Below are 22,692 nucleotides of genomic sequence, written 5' to 3' on the forward strand. Positions count from 1 at the left end.
TCACCTTCCAACAGGACAACGACCCTGAGAACACAGCCAAGATAATGCAGGAGTAACTTCGGGACAAGTCTTTGAATTTCCTTGAGTGGCCCAGCCAGAGCCCAGACTTGAACCTGATCGAACATCTCTGGAGAGACCTGAAAATAGCTGTGCAGCGACGCTCCCCATCTTGAAAGGATCTGCAGAGAAGAATGGGAGAAACTCCCCCAAAACAGGTGTGCCAAGCTTATAGCGTCATACCCAAGAAGACTCAAGGCTGTAATCACTGCCAAAGGTGCTCCAACAAAGTACTGAGTAAAGGGTTTGAATTCTTACGTAAATGTTATGTTTCAGTTTTTATTCTTAATACATTTGCAAAACATTCTTAAAACCTGTTTTGCTTTGTCATTATGGCGTATTGTGTGAAGAATGATTGCAATTTTTTACATTTTATCATCCATTTTAGAATAACGCTGTAACGTAACAAAATGTAGGAAAAGTGAAGCGGTCTGAATACTTTACGATTGCACTAATACGCCATAATATGACATTTGAAATGTCTCTATTCCTTTGGAACTTTTGTGAGTGTAATGTTTACTGTTTATTTTGGATTGTTTATTATCTATTTCACTTGCTTTGGTAATATAAACTATATGTTTCCCATGCCAATAAAGCCSTTTGAATGCAATTTAATTAAAAGAGGTGGTGAGAATAAGGGCTGTCCAGCGTGTATCATATCTGGAGCCAGTGAGAAGAGTGGAAGGAGTGAGTGGCGTATAAGATGCAATGGTAATTGAGACTGCACCAGTGAATGTTTCTTGGCAATCAAGGGATCCTGATATATTACATGTGAAAAGGTGGAATTTGTAGCATTTATTGCAATGGCCATAAACTGCACAGCACAAACAACGAAGAAATGAAAGGAAATTGGAATTATTGTGAGTTCAGCAGAACGATTTTTGTGACTGAGTTTACAGCCGAGGCATTGCAAGAAATCCTTTAAAAGGATGGTCCGCCCTCACAGGCTCCTGAGTCTGTGTAGGGATGTGACTTGAATTGGAATGTGACTGAAGGAGTGGGATATTATGTAAAAATAACAAAGTCAATTTTTTCATTTTCTATGATTTCGGTTTTCCCACTTTTCTTCCTATAATTAATATGTTTTCTATAGTTTACAACCTGTACAGTAGGTGGCGGCATGCATCTTTAACGCTTGTTTGCGGGCCGCCATAATACCATAGAATAAGACGTCTGTCGTAAAATGATTGCAACAATGTTGCCCGAGTAGAGTTCAGTGGAGTTCATGGCTAAAAGTCRGTAGATAATTACAATGTTTCGATTTCAAAGGCATTTGATGTATTGTATACTTTATGTTGAATTCATTCCAATCGAGTTTCCTGTCGCAAGTCGATAGCCTACCTTTAGGGAGCCCTAAACTGAATTGATATCCAGTTATATTAGCGTGAAAATGGAATCATTTAACGGAGAGGGTAAGAACTCAAATGTTCTAAACAAAGTCCACTTAGTAGTCCAATTAATATTTGAAACTTGTTGTTAATCTGGCGCATTCTGTGTATTAAATAAGTTATCCAATGCCTTTATCGTCTAGCATCTGTCCGTTGTGTTTGCAATTATATGACAATATGACTAGCTATGTTTACGAATTGCAAAGCCCATTCAAACACCGTGCACTGCCTACTCTAAGCTGTATGATGAGTCTTGGTATTTGCAGGGTAGGCTATTGGTTGTCAATGTTCTTGAATGAAAGCAGGGTTTTATCCCCTCTTCCTCGTCAACAGGAGGGAACCATGTACTTGTGGAAGTGAGCCCAGATATCCACATTTGTGGGTTCTGTAAGCAGCAGTACAATAACTTTGAAGTCTTTCTGGCCCACAAGCAAAATGGCTGCCACGTACCATCCTCTGACATATCAGCATCTAACTCGGCACCCACTCTTACAGGTAAGACTATTCTTGCAAGGTGTTTTATCCACAGGCTTGTTTAGAGAGATGAAAGGCTACCCCAGACTCCTTAAATATACCGTTGGAACAATGCATAGCCTATATATTTTCTCCTTCAAATACAACTTGTTATAAAGGCAAGTAAAAATTGGTTATGTGGTTACTCAGTAATCATGGTAACAATCTGATGTTTAGACAAATTACTCAGTTTTCTGGAAATGTATCCTATACAGTCAGAAATCCTTTCCCCCTAGATTCCAGCACAGAGTTTGTTTTCGAGGAAACCTACCAGACGTGTGTTATGAGAGGTGTCAAAAAGATCCTGACCAAAGCCTCTAAAACACCATCCAAAAAATTAAAACCTGCCCTGACTTCAAAGAGGCGCAGCTGCTGTTTCTCAGGTTGGTACCCTCACTTCCTCTTTTATTAGTCCTGTGACACATTCCTTCCATACTGCTGGTAGGGAGGGAGGGAGCACAATATCCGCTGGTCAGTTACAACCAATTGGCTCTTTTCTGAGTCTATTAACTTTTTTTATAGCTGGCTTTTACACTAATTATTAGTACAGTAAAGTTTTCTTGAAATGTGGTTCAAACAACACTTATATTCAGGGTGCATGAATCAATCACTTTTCTAATCAAATGCATAATCTATTCCTTTGCCCCTAGGATGCTCTTTCAAGACACAGTACGGTCAGAAAGATATGGAGCGGCATCTCAAAACACATACTGGTATGTAATAATACCAGTGGAATTTTATCATTAATCAAATTCTATTGATTTGTCATCCTAGCATGTATTGAGATTTTGACATTTATTTGTCCTCCAATCCTTGTGTGTGCCCAGGTGAGAAGCCGTTTGAATGTGAGCTGTGCCACAAGCGGTTCAGCCGGAGGGACAAGCTGAACATGCACTTCCGCTCCCACACGGGAGAGAAGCCTCACAAGTGCAAGTACTGTCCCTACGCTGCGGCCGACAGCAGCAGTCTGAAGAAACACCTCCGTATCCACTATGATGAGAGGCCCTTCAAGTGCCAGATCTGCCCCTATGCCAGCCGCAACTCCAGCCAGCTCACCGTGCACCTCCGTTCACACACTGGTGGGTTTGCTTGGGTTTATTAGTACACTTAAGCATTTAATTGTGTAAGTCTGGTTCTGAAATCTGGTTAGCGAATGGTCTACATTGTTTCCCGTTCATTTGGGATTTAAATATGGGACATGGACTCATCGTGATATAAGACCGATTATGACTTCTAAAAAAGTCTGACAAACTTACGTTTTATTTGTCTGATGTTATATAAATGTATATATTCCTCTACTTTAGGGGATGCACCTTTCCAGTGCACTCGGTGTGAAGCAAAGTTCAAGATCAACTCTGACCTGAAGAGGCACATCCGCATCCACTCGGGTGAGAAGCCTTACAAGTGTGACTTCTGTGACTACCGCTGTGCCATGAAGGGCAACCTGAAATCACACGTCCAGATAAAACACGGCACGGCCAACTCCTTCCGCTGCCCTGAATGTGACTTCCTGTGCACCAATAAGACAGCTCTGAGGCAGCACTCACGAGAGCACCAGCCCACTCAACCCATCCAGTGCTCCATGTGCACCTACTCCTGCTCCAGCAAGGGGGCGTTCAAGGTCCATGAGCGGATCCACTCTGAGGAGCGACCTTTTAAATGTGACTTCTGCAGTTTCGCCACCAAGCAGCGCAGCAACCTGGTCATCCACAAGAAGAAGAAGTGCCACGCGGACAAGCCTGAGACAGGTATAGGTGGAAAAAGAGGCAAAGCCGGTGTCTGTAACGGAGAGGACCCTCCCAAGCCTGTGAGCTCCCGGTACCGGGCCAAGCTGGACGCAACGCGGGCCTTCCGCTGTGACCTGTGCGAGGCGTCGTTCGTGAGGGAGGACTCTCTGCGCAGCCACAGGAAGCAGCACCAGGACTCAGACTCCCAGCAGACTCTCTCTTTGACGCTCCAGCCCATCACCTCCCAGAACAGTGTTGTGACTGTGAGCCATGTACCCAGGCAAGACAGCCACACCACCCAAATCCCACTCCACCAGGTCCCCCTGACTCCCCTGGCCTCAGACCCCCTGGCCCCCTACAGCAGTGCCCAGCTCCAAATCATAGTTTCCCACCCTCTGGGTCAGGAGGGCTCCTTCCTTCCCCTGCAGGCTGGGCTAGACGTTGTGCAGCACCAGCATCACACCAAGGGATCCACCACGGTCCTCCTGAGCCCAGAGACCCAGGGCATGGTGGTCAACTGTATGAGCCTCACGCCCATACAGCAGCTAGCAGCTCAGAAACGGGTAGAGGGGGGCTCTCTGGAGCCTCAGACAGTCCTGCTGACACACCTCTCCCTAGGGGACAACCGTAACCCTCTCCATCAGGCCCTACTTCAGACAGCCATCGCCTCCCAGGACTCCTCAGCCCACCGGAGCAGCACACAGACCTTCATCACCACCTGCTCAGACCTGGAGGGTCTCAGTGCTCTCATCCAGGAGGGGGGCACAGAGGTTACTGTGGTGACGGAGGGAGGGAACCACAGTAATCTAGTCACCATGGCAACGGCCACCTCCAGGTTTTCGCCCCCGGACATGATGTGTAGCGAAGGTGGCCCCTCGGAAGACTTGCCAAAGCAGGCACAGGTAACAGTGGTGCAGGGGTTTGGGGACAATGRCATTACCACCTGTGAGGAGGACAGTAGTATCATGGTCCCTAGCATCAGTTTAGGCAGCCAGGAAGTGGTCATCCACGGCTTGCCTCTGGTGGTGACTGCCCAGAATCAGCCTGTTCTAGAACACCTCTCAGTCTCTACACAGAACCTCTATTCAGTGTCAGACACACACACTTGATGGCCTCCAAGACTGACTAGACCACCATTACTGTACTGTTTGTCTGCAACAGATAAAATGGATAGCTATAACAAACGGTTAGATAGCAGCTCATGTTCTGTTACAGAATGTTCTCATGTGCAAGTTACATTACATTGACTCTTGACTCATGTCATAGCTTTGTCATGTTTAGGTTAACTTAGTTATTCATCATAAATCCAGAGTTGAAAAATGAAGTGTGACTAGTTTGTACCAAACAGTCATCTTTGACATGTTTTCCAATCATGAACTTTTCAATTCAGATGAACATGAAGAAAATGCATTACTTAAAGTGTCATGAAATAAAAACTAATAAAAGCAGTATCTGCTTGTGTTTCTGTGCTACTCTCTTATTGTTTTTTAAATGCTAATTGAAATGTATTGTTCTTGGTTCATGTGTCTGCTTTAAACAACATGTCATTGACCATGAATGAGTATTAACATTACAAAGTCAGATCTCCATGATATAAATTAATAACTTACATTTAAAAATCTAGATGGGTATGGACAGAAATAGCTTKCCATTACCTTTTACCTAGGCTTTCCAGTCACCCATTGTCTGTCAATAGAAGTTCCCAATTTGTCCACTAGATGTCAGTGGAGACCATAGAGCTTTGGGGCGTTTGTTCTTTGTATTGCAGCCTTTCATGGCATTGACATGGGCTGCGTTGACAGGCAGCCCAATTCTGATTTTTTTTTTTCTAATCAGATCAGCTCTGAAGAAAATCTCATGTGATTGTTCAAAAGACCAATTAATGGGTTAATGGGGGGGGGGGGGAATCAGAATTGGGCTGCCTGTCTAAACGCAGCCAAAGAGTCATGGTAAACATGTTACGTTTCATTAAGATTGATCTGCGCGCTTCAGTTTCAGAATTATAAATCTTTCTATATGTGATATTGCAGGTTTGTTTCATCGTTGAACAAATGGCAAGGTGTTGATGTGTCCAAAGCACAAATTACGAAATACAATAGACATTTGATTGAAAGCCTCTCCTGTTTGTTTGCTATTTTCCTCCTGGAGCCACTTTGCCATTCAGCCTTCAAGTCCTTAGTGTCAGCAGGAAAATGAAGGCTGCAATTGAATAGGTATATGTACTAAATCGCACCCTATTCCCTATGTAGTGCATTACTTTTGAACAAGGCTCTGGTCAAAACTAGTGCACTATATAGGGAATAGGATGCCATTTGGGGCATGAACAAGTAGTCTCAGGGGTAGTTGAGTATAGATTTTTGTCTTTCAGCGCTAATAGCTTTAATTATTATGATTTATTTAACTTGTATAGCGGTTTTCATTACAAAAAATGATCTCAAAGCGCATAAAACGCAAAAATAAATTTAAATTGAGATGGTAGAGATGGATATTGAATGTCTCTTTTTGGCTTCGGATGAAAGCTGGCAGTTTTGAGCTTTAGAAGCTCAACTGTGACCCCCCTGCTTTCTCTGGCTCAGGACGGAGTGTATGGGCACCGTCTGAACAAATTGTTTGCTGCTCCTCCACCATTAAGGATGAGGAGATCCAAGAGTCATGGAATATGTGGAATGCATCTTTGTGATTCTATAGAATGGAAATAATTAGCGATAGGGGATAAAATCGATAGTAACATATCGCAATATTATTTTGGGACGATATTATCTAGATCTCCAGGTCAAAGTTTAGCTCGTTCATCTTATTAAATAGTGAGACAACATGTTTTCAGCCGTGTCGAATCTCAATACGTACCGTATCGGCACCTAAGTATCGTGAGGTCCTTGGCAATTCCCTACCCTAGAAATAATTGTACCTTTCAAGGATTTAGAGATTGATAAAGGATGGATATCCAGTCTTTATGTGGAGCGTACTGTGGTTATATATTGAGACCTATATGGTTTCATTTCTCAACATTTAACATTCATTTATTCAGTTGTATGTGTGCTTATACACTGACTATACCAAACATTAGGAGCACCTTCCTAATATTGAGTTGCACCCCACTGCCCTTTTGCCCTCAATTCCTTGGGGCATTGACTCTACAAGGTGTTGAAAGCGTTGCATAAGGATGCTGGCCCATGTTGACTCCAATGCCTACTAAAGTTGAGTCAAGTTGGCTGGATGTCCTTTGGGTGGTAGACCATTCTTGATACAAACAGGAAACTGTTGARCATGAAAAATCTAGCAACGTTACTGTCCTTGACACAAACCGGTGCGCCTGGCACCTACTACCATACCCCTTTCAAAGGCACTTACATTTTTGGTCTTACCCATTCACCCAATGAATTGCACACATACACAATCCATGTCTCAAGGCATAAAAATCCTTATTTAACCGGTCTCCTCCCCTTCTTCTACATTGATTTAAGTGGATTTAACAAGTGACATCAATAAGGGTTCATAGCTTTCACCTGGATTCACCTGCTCAGTCTGTCATGGAAAGAGCAGGTGTTTTTAATGTTTTGTATACTCAGTGTATTTTAACCATTCTATATTCAGACATCTTGTCACTTCAGTGAATCCTGGGTGTCCGAGGCTACCAGAAATGTGTCACAACTCCAGCACTCTGGTGTAATGTCCCTAGATTGCCTTTTGGGGTCAGTAAGTATCCAACATTAAAATCATCCTTCTGAACTATTGATCTGAACCATGCCAAATTTGTATTCACATCTATTAACACATATTGCCTATTTTCATCCCTGTACATTTTTGATCTCATTAAGGTATCATCAAAAATTGTCCTCCAGCAATTTGAAATGCAGTTTTAGTACTATGACTGTATATAAGGGATAGTCAGACAGTATTATAATATACCCTAGTGTGTTTCTGTTTACATTTTTATAATGTGGGGTTAATGATCTCATTTAAGATATTTCTATGTGGTATTTTATTGCTGGAGTCCATTGGCTGAAGCATTAAGATGACTGGTTGCTATGTGGGAAAAGTGTTCTAGAACTGGAGGTGATCTCTGATGCATCTCTTTGATCTATTATCAGACAGAGAGCAGAGAGACTTCCAGGGTTCTAATCCCAAGTACCCTTGAGGAGGGCCTGCTTCCCTGATAAAAATCATCCATACAACATTTATGCACGCACAAACCCATTTCTCATAGGTGGGTGTGAGTGTGTGTAAAACCAGGTCCATTCACCATTCAACGCCATAATCCCACATTTCTGTTTTGAATAAAGGTGTGTTTTGTGGGGCTTTGTTAAAAAGGTATAGCAGGAAGTATAAATGAACCTCTTTATACTGTATGGCACTTCTCACTTCCTTCCTTCCTGTGTTTGAGATGTCAGGCCTTTGAATGGGGTCATAAATGTCTCCAGAAAAAGCAATTTCCACTCACAGTTGCTTAAAGAAATCGCATTTCGTGATGCATTCCTTCTGGACATAAAAAGAGCCAGAAAAGGCCAAGTGATAGAGAGAATGAATGACGGGAAATACTGGGGAGTCTTCCCTCCATAACATAGAACCTAGTAAATGACCACTTTTAATAGTGTGAAGATGTCAAAGGTCAATTATCATAAAACATCATGAATATACTGCTCTTATGGTTAATCTCACTCTGTCAGTAATAAGGCGATAAATGTTTAGGATGGCAGGATTGGGAATTTCCTATTTTGGGTTTAGGTTAGGTCCTTTTTACTTTACACGTTTTACTTCATACACACATCTGTTAAAGCTATAAAGTCCAATCTGTCATGTTCCACTATCTAAGACTCTTTGTTGTGTACCTTTCTGACCTTTGAACCTTTACACACAATTTGCTGCACCATCAGTAAAAGACATTGAATGCCATTAATGAAATCAACAGATCAGTTCAGGGTTGATATGGATTTGTATTCCATTAATGAAATCAACAGATCAGTTCAGGGTTGATATGGATTTGTATTCCATTAATGAAATCAACAGATCAGTTCAGGGTTGATATGGATTTGTATTCCATTAATGAAATCAACAGATCAGTTCAGGGTTGATATGGATTTGTATTCCATTRATARTCTCTTTTTCTCCTGACACTATTGACATTTTAAGTGTGTTTTGATTTCTCACAACATGGTAGGCTTTTTATCTTGATTCTCACTCAATACTGTTTCTTCTTCAAATAAATACATACAGTATGTGTTTGAAATACAAAATACAGACACATTTGATAATAGACATTACCTGTGACAAGTGCTCAATGTGCTTAGTGGTACAAGTTAATTTGATTTTTCAATGCATTGTAATTACTTGCCAAAAAGGTATGAAGGCAATTGAATTTATCATGTCATATAATTTCAGATTTCAAGTCTTTTGAAAATCCTGACAACCAACATGTTACAAGAATACAGGTATGAATGATAACTTGCATAGATTTTCTGTTTCCAGCAATATTCCAGAGCTTTCAGTGTCTTTTATCACTTGAATCGTTTGATGGTTATCAGATGACTTGGGTTTTAGTAACAGAGTAACACTAAGGGATTATTAGGCTGCCATGTGTCCCTCTGTAACAGTGGAAAAACCTGGTGATTAATCATGTTGCTCTATTCAGCTCTCAGAGAACCCTGTCATTTACATTCAGATTTTAGATACTGGAATTATGAGAAGCGACAAAACAATGGGATAGCCAGTCACATTACAGCTATTCATGTTTTAGGTCTSACCTCTTTTTTTAAACAACACATATGTTTTGTTTGATTCAGCAAATTAATTGAATAAAACGTATATATTGAAAATAATAATATCTTAAAGTTATTACATAACTTATTCCATCTTACTCATGAAATTATATTCTCCTAACAACTTGAGATTTAAAATAGGCTTGTGGGTAGAGTCACCTAAATGGTGAATTAGTAATTGTGGTGTTGTTTTTGTCTTATTGTCTTATACTGAGCTGTCAGAAAGCATTGCACTGACAGGCTCTTTTGTTGTTTCTTTAAGATTTAAAGCAGGGTTTTAAAAGAAGTCCTCAGGGGGGCCAGAAAATAAGTATCATTTTTAGCCAATGGAGAGGGCCTGAGTGTCGCTGGCCAAAGCCTATAAAAATCCTTTAATGGACAAAGGAACGCTACAGTATCCACTGCTCTTAAACACTCTCAGCAACATCATGTGTTGTGACTTGAGCTCTAGATATACCATTTTGAAATGACCTATGACGAATGTGCTGTTGTGCCAGGTAGCCCAGTTGTGAATGAAACAAGCTATTGGGATTGGGTGTTTTTATGGAAAGGACTTTAGCCATGGTTTTATTGTCACTTCACCAAAACATTCATGTTTGTGTGTTCTTTTCTTCTTTATTTTTTAAAGTTTTTTCTTTAGCTTGTAGTATTTTGTCCATTTCAATACCAGTTGGCTATTGGTTACTGTCTCCTGTAATCAATTGTTACTCTCTAGTCAGACATACTATTTGTGTGGTTTTCTGCTTTGTTTGTGATCATTTTCACATCGTCAGCAGGTTGCTTTGTGTTTTTTATGTATGCACTTTCAGTTAGGTTTGGAGGGACAGCCAGTCAAAGTTTTGTCTGGTTAGATCTTTGTTTTCAGTGTGTAGCTGTCCATTCCACTGAAGAACTCTCACATTACACATACAACATTTCTGATGCAACAACAGGCAGCTGGTATAGCAATGCTATAGCAGAGAAAATAGTTWAAAAGGTCTTCTGAACTTCCAAACTTATATGATCAATATTCTCACAGTTAAACCTATTTTGTATATTTACCATTTTAAAGATGCCATTGCTTTCGACAGATGGCCATGAGCCAGCAAAATATTTTCTTTGCGCAGGCATGCCTTATCCTAAGAAAACAAACATGATGGAAATCTGATCTTTACACATTTAGACTATTGTCTCCTGGCAGTGTACTCCTACACTTTGCTGTGTGTGTGTGTGTTTTCCTTTCCCTGCTTTGAAAGCACATCACACAGCATAAAGTTAGCACATCTTACTCAAGTTGACAAGGTGGATTTCTTTCTGCTTATAATGGTGGTATAGTTGAGATTGTACAGTTGTTATGTTATAAGGATGTTAAAACTACTTGTGAATTGTTATGACATCTTAAGGAAGTGTCATAATACATTAGAAGTGTATATAAGGCGTGTGTGTGTGTCTGAAGTGTTGCCACATGGATGTTAAGGGCTAAGGTTTGAATGAGGTTTAGGGTTAGGAGCTAGGGTTAGTTTCAGGGTTAGTGTTAGGTTTAGGGTTAGTGAAAATTTGAATGAGACTGAATTGTGTGTCCCGACAAGGCCAGTTATACAAGACTGTGTGTTCTTGTTATACTACAAACAAATCTACAGAAATAGCATGAATTAATTAATATTGAAATGTGAAAGGATCCTGATGGCTGGGATGGTGTTGCTCTCTGTTATGATGCATATTTACTGAGCAACAACTTAATGCCTCAACAGACGACAGGAAGAATCTCCTTTGTTCTCCGTTTTGGAGAGAAACACTTGAACTGCCTGGCCTGCATGCATGGATACCATTAGGCCCCTTTTAAAACCTTTCAATTTCTACAGATCAACTTTTTAGAGAGGGAGGATGGGAAAAGACAAGAGCCATAGCTTTTCAGAAATGTTCCAATATTTTATTTTATCTTTATTTTGCACTGTTTTTGTTTTCATCTGAACCTAACATGTGAGTCCCTCTGCACCCCCCCCCCCCCCCACCCCCACCATCCACCACCACCATGAGTGCTATGCTACTGCATTGAACACTTTCTAGACCAGGAAATGGTATTGTTGTCTTTTTGATGTAGCGCGCTGTCAGTCAGAGTTGGTTGAGTGAACAAGGAAATAAGATGGTCTGATAAGGCCCACAAATATATTATTGTATTTGAGAATTGTATTGTGTTGAAGAGTTAGCGCATCAAGAATCGGTATCACCTTTTTTAAATGTAATTTCTATATTCCCGTTCTTTTTGATCCAGCTTTGTTTCATGTTAATGTTCACCAACCCAACCCCAATGATTTAAGTCGAATTTTTGTTTACCGTTGGAACTCATAAGTTCATGAACTCTAGCTGACTTCTGAAGACAAAGCTTGTTGCATTGATATCATAAATGCCTGTGGAGAGAAAACAATGGCAGTAGACAGATCGTCCAGAGACATGGCCGAAACCTCCAGAGGAACTCAACTCACACCTTGACCAAACACACACACACACACACACACACACACACACACACACACACACACACACACACACACACACACACACACACACACACACACACACACACACACACCACCACACACACACACACACACACACACACACACACAACACAACCTAACACACTGCTCAAAATGAGGTAAGAACTGCCTTGGGAAATTACTGTACTTGTGGGGGCAGTGGTGAACTGGAGAGTGACAATCACGTGCCTGTTTTGAGTTTGGTTCTTTCTATACTTATGAGAAGGTAGTTCAGTATCAAAGAATGATCTTGTTKGCTCTCTGAACCCAAAGAGCTGATAGTCAGACTGGGTTTCCCTCAAGGAAGAAAGAAGCTTTGTTTTTATAGGCTGACTGGAATGTGTTGAGGACTGCAGACAGACATCTGCTTCATTAGCATATGTGATCCCACCCCCAACTATTCATCTGTTGGTGGTCTGATAAAGTTTTGTTTATACTGTWAAAGGATCCACAAATTTAGCATTGCACTTGTGAAACTTCTACCACATCCATCGCACATACTAATGATAATAAAGATAATCACCCAAAAATTTGCTACTACTAACCATAATAAGATCATCATTATTATAATATTATGACAATATTTGAATAATCATTATTATCATAACCATAATCATAACAGTCATATATTGTTAATATATATTATTAAATATAATTACAAGCAAAATAATATTGTAACTTAATTTTATAACCATTGGCTCGTTAATTGGAGCTCATTGGTATGGCAATTCTTTAGAAGCCACGTCGTTCTCAGGTTGTTTCACATGCATCCCACCCCTGCACACATTGCTGGCCCAAAAGATGACCATTACCATAACGTCCTTTCTTATGCTAATCATTTTATTGGTGCTTTTCAAAGTTCAGTAGGGGTCTGTCTACCATCAATGTGGTATTTAACACCTTTTATTAATGATATTTATTCACTTTTTTAGCCATTCATTTGTGTGGCCTTGAATATTTGACTTAGTTTGTGTATATATTAACTGGGAACCCTTTAAAATGACTTAAATGAATAAGCATTGATAAATGATTCATAAACTATGATCAATATTTATTTTAATCATTGTAAACATGTATAAAAAATGAAGCATTGCAAATATATATACATTTATCACTTTTATAATAATTTATATTTCTAATTCATATGACAATTTCCATTTTTTTTTATTAATACATTTTTTATTTAACCTTTATTTAACTAGGCAAGTCAGTTAAGAACAAATTCTTATTTACGATGACGGCCTACCCCGGACGACGCTGGGCCAATTGTGCGCCGCACTATAGAACTCCCAATCACGTCCGGATGTGATTCAGCCTGGATTCAAACCAGGGACTGTAGTGATGCCGCTGTGCCACTCGGTTTACATATATTTTATTTTGACAGGGAGTTATGCTGAGACCAAGGTCTCTTTCACAGATGAGTCCTGTAATTTAAAAAATATACACATCAATACAATATGAAAAGCGAAACAGAGATACAAAACACAGTCATAGAAAATAAACAGTCTTCAGTAAAAAGGTCCTCAATCAAATGGTCAAAGACATATATCCATTCTCAGTGACTGTTGGATTGCCATCTGTCACACAGTGTTTCCTGTTAGCACTATTTAATAGAAGATGCTTAATTAGCTTATGAATGGCATGCCATTTTTCAAAAGCTCTGAAGGGCTGATAAAGAGAAAATGCAGAACTTTGGAGACCTCCCACAGATATCATCCAATAAAGTGCCCGCCGTAACCCGACACCAATCGGGGAATGTATTCAATCATGTCTATTGTTTCTGTTTACATACAGTTCCTTTTTTTTAGTATGTACTGGCTGTGCCGGGCCACAGAGAGATAACAACAACGCCTTACAATCATGGATGAGATGTCTAGCGTCAACCCCTAGCTCGATACCCAGAATTCCTGGACAGATCTCTTTCTCGGAGGACCTGAGCCCTAGGACCATGCCTCAGGACTACCTGGCATGATGACTCCTTGCTGTCCCCAGTCCACCTGTCCCCAGTCCACCTGGCCAACTGTTCTGCCTGCGGCTATGGAACCCTGACCTGTTCACCGGACGTGCTACCTGTCCCAGACCTGCTGTTTTCAACTCTCTAGAGACCGCAGGAGCGGTAGAGATACTCTTAATGATCGGCTATGAAAAGCCAACTGACATTTACTCCTGCACCCTCGACAACTACTATTATTATTTGACCATGCTGGTCATTTATGAACATTTGAACATCTTGGCCATGTTCTGTTATAATCTCCACCCGGCACAGCCAGAAGAGGACTGGCCACCCCTCATAGCCTGGTTCCTCTCTAGGTTTCTTCCTAGGTTTTGGCCTTTCTAGGGAGTTTTTCCTAGCCACCGTGCTTCTACACCTGCATTGCTTGCTGTCTGGGGTTTTAGGCTGGGTTTCTGTACAGCACTTTGAGATATCAGCTGATGTACGAAGGGCTATTTAAATAAATTTGATTTGATTTTGATTTGATTAATGTGCTAGTTTCCGTATAGGAAGAGTGGTCATTTCAGTCCTATAGTCAGAATGGTCATTTCAGTCCTATAGGCAGCAGACATTTTAGTTTTTTATAGGTAGAGTGGTCGGTCATCTGCAGATTCTTTTTTTTACACAGTATAAAATAGTATATCCTAAAGATCAGATAATACATGGCATTAATGAGGGAATAGACCTTGATGCCTTTCAAAATAAGCTCTGAGAATCTTGTGTCTTGTTTTATTGTGGTTACCTGGACTGGTTTTAACCAAACTAAAGAGATTGTTTCCAAAATGCCTGCAGTTTCTGTTAGATAAGAGATGTGTTGTGTCGATTGCTTTTTGTGTCCCTCCAAATGACATTCCCATATTTAGACTTTTAGTCAGTACTTAATGAGGTCACCCAGAGCAATATAGTGTGACTCAGAGACCCAGTTTGATGAGGGTAGCTTTTGAATGACCAGCATAAATATTATGGCAACAGGGCTGTGAGTCAGGAGATGAAAAATCTAGTTGATTGGTCCGTTGCTCAAGTTGAAAGAAAAGATAGGAAGTTGGAGGAAGATTTGTCACCAGCAGGTTTCTCTCTTTTGGGAAAGGGAAGGGAGGTTGGTCTCTGCACAACTCAGGAATGTGAAAATGAACCATAAAAAGTAAAGAAGGCTTGGATGTTGGGAGGGTTTGGTTTATTGTTACTCCAAATCTGTCAATTCAGTTTCTATTGATGTTACAACTAAACATAACCAATTAATTTACATAAACTTACTTTTGTTTGCATTAGATTTTTATTCTTAATCGGTGTTTAAAACATTTAAGCCACTATAGGTTAGGATTCCACCATAGGACAGTGCAAGCATATCAGCCATATCCTCATTATTGCCCAATGCACATCTGAGGCAGTTGTCCAGCCGACTGAACCTTTCATCAGAGCTGGGAGGAGGCTGATATGTCCATCCATCTGTGATTGGGTCTGAAGGGGCACTAATCCTGGACAACTGTGCTCCTCTGGCACCATATCCGTTGCACTGCTGGCCGGCTGATACAATGGATCCCCTCCTTTGTCCCTGAAACTGTTTTAATTAGCCACTCAACGGGGGTGGAGAAGCTACGTAGGATGGGTAGTACTGATTATACAGGCCGAGGGGTTTTAAGACGCGTGCTGCCACAGAAGATTCTAGAAGAGATTTGATTTTACTGAAAACTGTTTGGATATCATCATAATCAGACAATAAGCCCTGGATGAAAATTGGTTTTAGGACCATTGTTTGGTTCACTTCTGTCACTATTATGAAAAAAAAAAAAAAAAGTTGCTTTATTTTCTAAAATTGATTGACAAGCTGGCACAATTATATAGCAAACAGACTTCCAAACGGCATGGCATTGTTGTAAGCAATGTTACTACAGTTAAAGTCAGAAGTTTACATACACCTCAGCCAAATACATTTAAACTCAGTTTTTCACAATTTCTTGATATTTAATCCAAGTAAAAATTCTCTGTCTTAGGTCAGTTAAGATCACCACTTTATTTTAAGAATGTGAAATGTCAGAATAATAGTAGAGAATTATTTATTTCAGCTTTTATTTATTTCATCACATTCCAAGTGGGTCAGAAGTTTACATACACTCAATTAGTATTTGGTAGCATTGCCTTTAAATTGTTTTACTTGGATCAAACGTTTCAGGTAGCCTTCCACAAGCTTCCCACAATAAGTTGGGTGAATTTTGGCCGATTCCTCCTGACAGAGCTGGTGTAACTGAGTCAGATTTGTAGTCCTCCTTGCTCGCACACGCTTTTTCAATTCTGCCCACAAATTTTCTATAGGATTGAGGTCAGGGCTTTGTGATGGCCACTCCAATACCTTGACTTTGTAGTCCTTAAGCCATTTTGCCACAACTTTGGAAGTATGCTTGGGGTCATTGTCCATTTGGAAGCCCATTTGCGACCAAGCTTTAACTTCCTGACTGATGTCTTGAGATGTTGCTTCAATATATCCACATAATTTTCCTTCCCCATGTTGCCATCTATTTTGTGAAGTGCACCAGTCCCTCCTGCAGCAAAGCACCCCCGCAACATGATGCTGTCCTCCCGTGCTTCACGGTTGGGATGGTGTTCTTTGTCTTGCAAGCTTCCCCCTTTTTCCTCCAAACATAACAATGGTCATTATGGCCAAACAGTTCTATTTTTGTTTCATCAGACCAGAGGACTTTTCTCCAAAAAGTATGATCTTTGTCCCCATGTGCTGTTGCAAACCGTAGTCTGGCTTTTTATGGTGGTTTTGGAGAAGTGGCTTCTTCCTTGCTGAGCGGCCTTTCAGATTATGTCAATATAGGACTCGTTTTACTGGGGATATAGATACTTTTGTACCTGTTTCCTCCAGCATCTTCACAAGGTCCTTTGCTGTTGTTCTGGTATTGATTTGCACTTTTCACACCAAAGTACGTTCATCTCTAGGAGACAGAACTCGTCTCCTTCCTGAGCGGTATGACAGCTGCGTGGTCCCATGGTGTTTATATTTGCGTACTATAGTTTGTACAGATGAACGTGGTACCTTCAGGTGTTTGGAAATTGCTCCCAAGGATGAACCAGACTTGTGGAGGTCTACAATTTTTTTTCTAAGGTCTTGGCTGATTTCTTTTGATTTTCCCATGATGTCAAGCAAAGAGGCACTGAGTTTGAAGGTAGGCCTTGAAATAAATCCACAGGTACACCTCCAATTGACTCAAATGATGTCAATTAGCCTATCAGAAGCTTCTAAAGCCATGACATAATYTTCTGGAATTTCCGAGCTGTTTAAAGGCACAGTCAAGTTAGTGTATGTAAACTTCTGACCCACTGGAATTGTGATACAGTGAATTATAAGTGAAATGATCTGTCTGTAAACAATGTTGGAAAAATGACTTGTGTCGTGCACAAAGTAGATGTCCTAACTGACTTGCTAAAACTATAGTTTGCTAACAAGAAATGTGTGGAGTGGTTGAAAAAATGAGTTTTAATGACTCCAACCTAAGTGTATGTAATCTTCCAACTTCAACTGTACATCTGCTTGCAGTGTGTCTCTAACTAACAGTGTTTCCGTTGCAAAGCAATTGAACCTAAAGCCTGCATAATCTCTTTTCTACCTCCTCAGCCTATATGGAAACATAACTGAGTAATGAATAGACAGTATTTACATCACAGCAGATGCCTGTAGTGTCTTTCTTAGCAGTCATAACTTGACAGAAAGGTCATCTGTCAACTGTAACACAGCTCACATGGCTTTGAAACCTGTTCAACCTGCTAGCCCATTCCTCTCCACCAAACATAAGTGATTGACCCTTTGCTAAGCCCCGCCCCCCTTGGTTACTGTTGCAACCTAGTCAGACAAGCCCAATTCCCCTTTCAACCACTGGCGAAATAGCCTCACAATGATCTCAAACTGTGTTTTTAATACACAATGAAATTAAACACAGACTATCTGATGCTAATCAGGAAACTCTGTGTATGTTGTGGTGACTGTCATTATAATTACTTCACGGGCACCTGATGAAATTGTGTTTGTAGCAGGTGTTGGAACCAAAAGTATTTTCCAATCATTTAGTTCTGAACAGAACCATCTTTTTYYCCCCGCTCCGTTTCCTCTGTTACAACCAGCAAAATAAAGTTCTGAACCGGTTCAAACCAAAAGTAAGTTACGGTTTATATCGTTCCTTTCTGTTCCTTTTTAAACTTCTGAAATTGAGCTTTAGTTCAACATTAAATGACTTTACCAATCAGTGCTGGTAGAGCAGCTTACTATGGAGCAGGTAAGCTGTAGTTGTAATTTACATACATTGGGCAGTGAGATGTGACAAACATTTTGCGAGTTGGGAGAGAGGGTGGAGGAGGGGGCTTGGCTTGAAGCGCTGGCCATCTTGATATGACATGCATTATCTGAATTAGGCCACATAATTATACCTACGGAGGAGAGGCTTCTATTATGAAAGAACTTTGAATGTCTTTGAACTTCCCATAGTTGGCTTCCCATAGTTGGCTATCAAGCTAGTTTGTGCAGAGCAGCACCAGAATTAAAAGAAAAGCACCTCTTACCTTTATGTAGTTAATAAATCCAGTGTGAAACATGATAATTATACTGCCCTACCAAGCAAAAATGCAGTAACTGCTCATAGCGTGGAACTGAGAAAAATAGCTTTTATTACCTTGGTTTGTTTGTTAACCTTTATTGAACTAGGCAAATCAGTTAGGAACAAATTCTTATTTACAATGACGGCCTCCCAGGGAACAATGGGTTAACTGCCTTGTTCAGAACGACTTTGTCAGCTCGGGGATTTGATCCAGCAACCTTTCGGGATACTGGCCCAACACTCTAACCACTAGGCTACCTGCCACCCCACTGTATGCAGTTACTGCTAACATGATCACCATTTTCTCCAAAACACAATACAATAGAGGCAGGATACTTGTCCACATGATTACACATGTATTTAATGTAGCAAAAATTACATTAACTCATTTTTGACCAAATGAGCAGTTACTGCCTTTTTGCTTGGTACGGAAGTATAGTATCCTTAACTAACATTTAAAAAGTGAATGCATTATTTTCTAATTAAAAATCTCTCTCCCTAATTTCTGAATCACGCTTGTAACGTCAGTAGGCTACGGTAGTCTATGCTTCAGAGGGGGAGGGGAAGGTAGCCTACACACACACTTGCACAGATTTTCAGCTGGCAGGCAGACACTGGAATAACAGAGTCAGAGTGAGGGCTTTGCATAGGCACTTTGTTGCTTTTGTGGGACTGAAAAACAAAAATGCCCAGAATGTAAAATAACTTTATTAACCGGTTCTCATGCTTTTAAAATAACGGTTCTGTTCCAGAACAGTATAGATCACTTTAGTTTCCGGTTCTGATTCTGTTCCTTGAAAAATGTTGTTATTTTCTTGTTTTTGGTTCAGTTCCCTGAACCGGTTCCAACCCCTGGTTTGTAGTGTAGCTAGCCACTGAATGGCTCTGAATTCACTGTCAGCATGCAGCCAAAGCTATAACCACTGTTAGAGCTAAATAGTGCTCTTAAATTGTATCCTGATGTCGACAGCAAATGGGAGTTGAATTCATAAGACTGCTTACTTAGCTAGCTAACATGCATTTGAGAAAACAAGTTATATTAAGTGGCTAGCTAGCATTTGCAACATTTGGGACAGTTGCTATCCTTTGGAGCACTGCAATTGGTTGGCCAAAATTCTGGGGCAGGGCTTAGCGAAGGGTCAATTAAAATACACAACAAATCCATGAACACTTCATTTTACAATAAAATACATTTCAGTAAAATTAAACTGACTAAACTTAACAATAAGAATAGATTTAGTATCCTCACCCAGTTGAAATGATCCTGCAATGCAGTGTGTATCAGCAAGCCATCAGAGTGTGTGTGGGGTCGTGTGTGAGACAAGTGGTGGCTGTGGCCTAGGGGTCCTCTCTCTGGACAGAAGTGGTCTTCCTCTCCTGACGTCCTCCAAGGTGCACGGCCAGCATCACTTGGACCTCCCACCAGGCCCTACACAAACCTTTCCAACAAGAGGGCTGACAAAAGAGAAAACTGTTTAAAAGAAGTACCACAACCAACCACACAGCCTTATGAAAGCTAACAGGGCATCTAAACATCTATATGCAATGTAACAAGGGACAATTATGATTTGGATTACCGATTTATATTTGCCTGTCACTATTATTATCACTATTAGATTGATTTTATATTAGTTTACTAAACAATTAGGTTTTACTGAACAATTTACTAAACAATTACTTCAGCCTACACATTGCTACAATGTGTACTTAGCAGGAACTTTGCAGAATATTAGAATCAATATCTTCAAACTTCAGGATTAAAAGTCTTTGTTTTTATGTTTTGGGAAATAATGGAATATCATGTGACCCAGTGGGATTTGCATGTGACTGTTTGAGTGGCACCCTAAGCCATATATATCTGGAAGTATCTGAATCCAGGAAATCAATTATGTCTTGTAAAAACTCAAGGTTCATCTTAAATGTTAGCATTTACTCTAGTACTGGATAATGGGAGGTTACACATTCTATGCAGAACATTGTTTGCCCATTAGCCCAGAGATATCTGACTGTGGATAAGCCATACCATGGAGAGAGAAAAAACATTTKGGCCTTTTTATGTTGATGCCCTACTCCACCCCCTTTCCAAAATCAGCTCTCCCTCCCAACAAGTCAAATACCCCCTTCCCCCTCTCTCTTTGCCTGATAGGAGAAGGAGGGGTAGTGCAGAGACATCCCAAACCATCTGAATCCCTTTTAACTAAGTGGCCAGAGAGGAGTAAGGGCAATTATTCCACCATGATGCATTCCTTTTCAAAAGAGAATTCCATCCCTGTGCAACTAGTGGAATGCAAGCTGGGTCATGGGCATTCAAGGCATGTCATACAGCCTAGCTAGCCAATACCCCTCTTTTACTGCCCCTGGCCATAGCACACAAAAAGTCAAAAGATGTGAATTTGTGCTTCAAGCAGGTGCTCACAAGAGCAATTTTGCACAACAAGAATGTGACGATATAACATTTGATAAATTAAGCAAATAACCCAAAAGAATCATTGGTTGGCATGGGAATACACAAGCAATGGAATACTTTAAATACACAAGTAATGATTTTCGGTTCACATATTGTATATTTGTGACTCTAAAACCATGTTTTGGTCATGTTTAGCATATGCTTAGATGTGTATTTTTCTCCAGTAGATGCATGCTCCTTCCTTGATGTTTTCGGTTGACTTTTTTGTCATCGAAATGTTGTTGTTAGCCTGCTCTCAGCAGCTTCCATAAACACAAGGCTAATGATGAAAAATCCAGCTGTGTTACTTTGTGAATATAGAAACCTACAATTAAGAAAGATTAATAATGGTGTGCCCTGATGAAGCCCCTCCCTAGCCACACAGAGCTCCCTGAGGCAAAGTTATTTGAGAAAAGTGTTTGTTTGTTTTTCCGCTTATAGTCATGCTGATTATAAGAAACTTGGAGCATTCTTCACCACATGAAATTCACTCAGTTCTTTTTTCATCACCTTTCGAGATGAATTCATTTACTAAGGAACATCAGTGAGAATGTTGAAGAAAAATCAGGTTTATTTTAGTGTATTGTGTATTTCCAGTCTCTTTTTTAAAATGTTCTCTTTAAAAGTGTACATTTTAAATAATATTTATATCTATGAATAGTTGTTATTTTATAATGTATAGATTTGTGATTTGCCGGTTAGTGTCTCATGTCCTTGTTTATAGCTTGTTACTGTTTGACAGAAATGCTTTATTATTACATAATTTAGTACATTTAATTATTTTATTTATTTTATTTAACCTTTATTTAACTAGGCAAGTCAGTTAAGAACAAATTCTTATTTACAATGACGCACTACCAAAAAGCAAAAGGCCTCCTGCGGGGACGTGGGCTGGGATTAAAMATTTAAAATGTAATTAAATAAAAATATAGGACAAAACACACATCACGACATGAGAGACAACACTACATAAAGAGAAACCTAAGATAACATAGCATGGCAGCAACACATGACAACACAGCACGGTAGTAACACAATATGACAACAACATGGTAGCAACACAACATGGCAGCAGTACAACATAGTAGCAGCACAAAACATGGTATAAACATTATTGGGCACAGACAACAGCACAAAGGGCAAGAAGGTAGAGACAACAATACATCAAGCAAAGCAGCCACAACTGTCAGTGAGAGTGTCCATGATTGAGTCTTTGAATGAAAATATTGAGATAAAACTGTCCAGTTTGAGTGTTTGTTGCAGCTCGTTCCAGTCGCTAGCTGCAGCGAACTGAAAAGACGAGCGACCCAGGGATGTGTAGATTGCATAAATACGAATGCTGCATGAGGTGGGAATTACACAAGAACACTTTTATAAGATTTGACTCGTGAGTCTGGTAACCCGTATTCCACCTGTAGCTTATGTTATAATGCCTAAGAGGTCGGGCTCCTCATTGGTGTTTAATGAAGCTCATCGTTTCAACAATTCTGTCACCGTTTCCCCTGAAACTGAACACTTCTTACCCCCCATGCATCAGTCACTGTCACCTTTTTAGGAAGGGAATGGAGCATGGAGCAAGGACTTAGCACCTCTTCTAAGAGCCAGCCAACAATAAGCACAAGATGAATGTCCTACTGACCAGGGTTAGCAGCTGCTGGAAAACATGCCTTTGTCTCATACTTCCCACTGCGTCATAGGGGCTGTCAT

The 22,692-nt window shown here is 40.3% G+C and overlaps 1 protein-coding gene across 3 annotated transcripts; it reads left to right on the top strand.

Annotated features, from left to right (window-relative positions):
• Positions 1-1,216: 1,216 nt before the first annotated feature.
• On the top strand, positions 1,217-5,146 carry LOC111966750 (zinc finger protein 64). Of its 3 annotated transcripts, none has more exons than XM_023991655.2 (6): positions 1,217-1,292; positions 1,779-1,940; positions 2,174-2,341; positions 2,609-2,671; positions 2,786-3,037; positions 3,263-5,146. In XM_023991655.2, exons 1-6 carry the CDS (start codon positions 1,283-1,285, stop codon positions 4,792-4,794), a joined length of 2,187 nt encoding a protein of 728 aa, XP_023847423.1. In that variant the 5' UTR covers positions 1,217-1,282; the 3' UTR covers positions 4,795-5,146. The 3 variants fall into 3 exon arrangements, with proteins under 3 accessions (XP_023847423.1, XP_023847422.1, XP_023847424.1); XM_023991654.2 differs by having other exon boundaries at positions 1,230-1,469; XM_023991656.2 differs by having other exon boundaries at positions 1,230-1,469; positions 2,195-2,341.
• The last annotated feature ends 17,546 nt before the right edge of the window (positions 5,147-22,692 follow it).

This window comes from Salvelinus sp. IW2-2015, linkage group LG7 (genome assembly GCF_002910315.2).
Source record: "Salvelinus sp. IW2-2015 linkage group LG7, ASM291031v2, whole genome shotgun sequence".
Taxonomy (NCBI): domain Eukaryota; kingdom Metazoa; phylum Chordata; class Actinopteri; order Salmoniformes; family Salmonidae; genus Salvelinus; species Salvelinus sp. IW2-2015.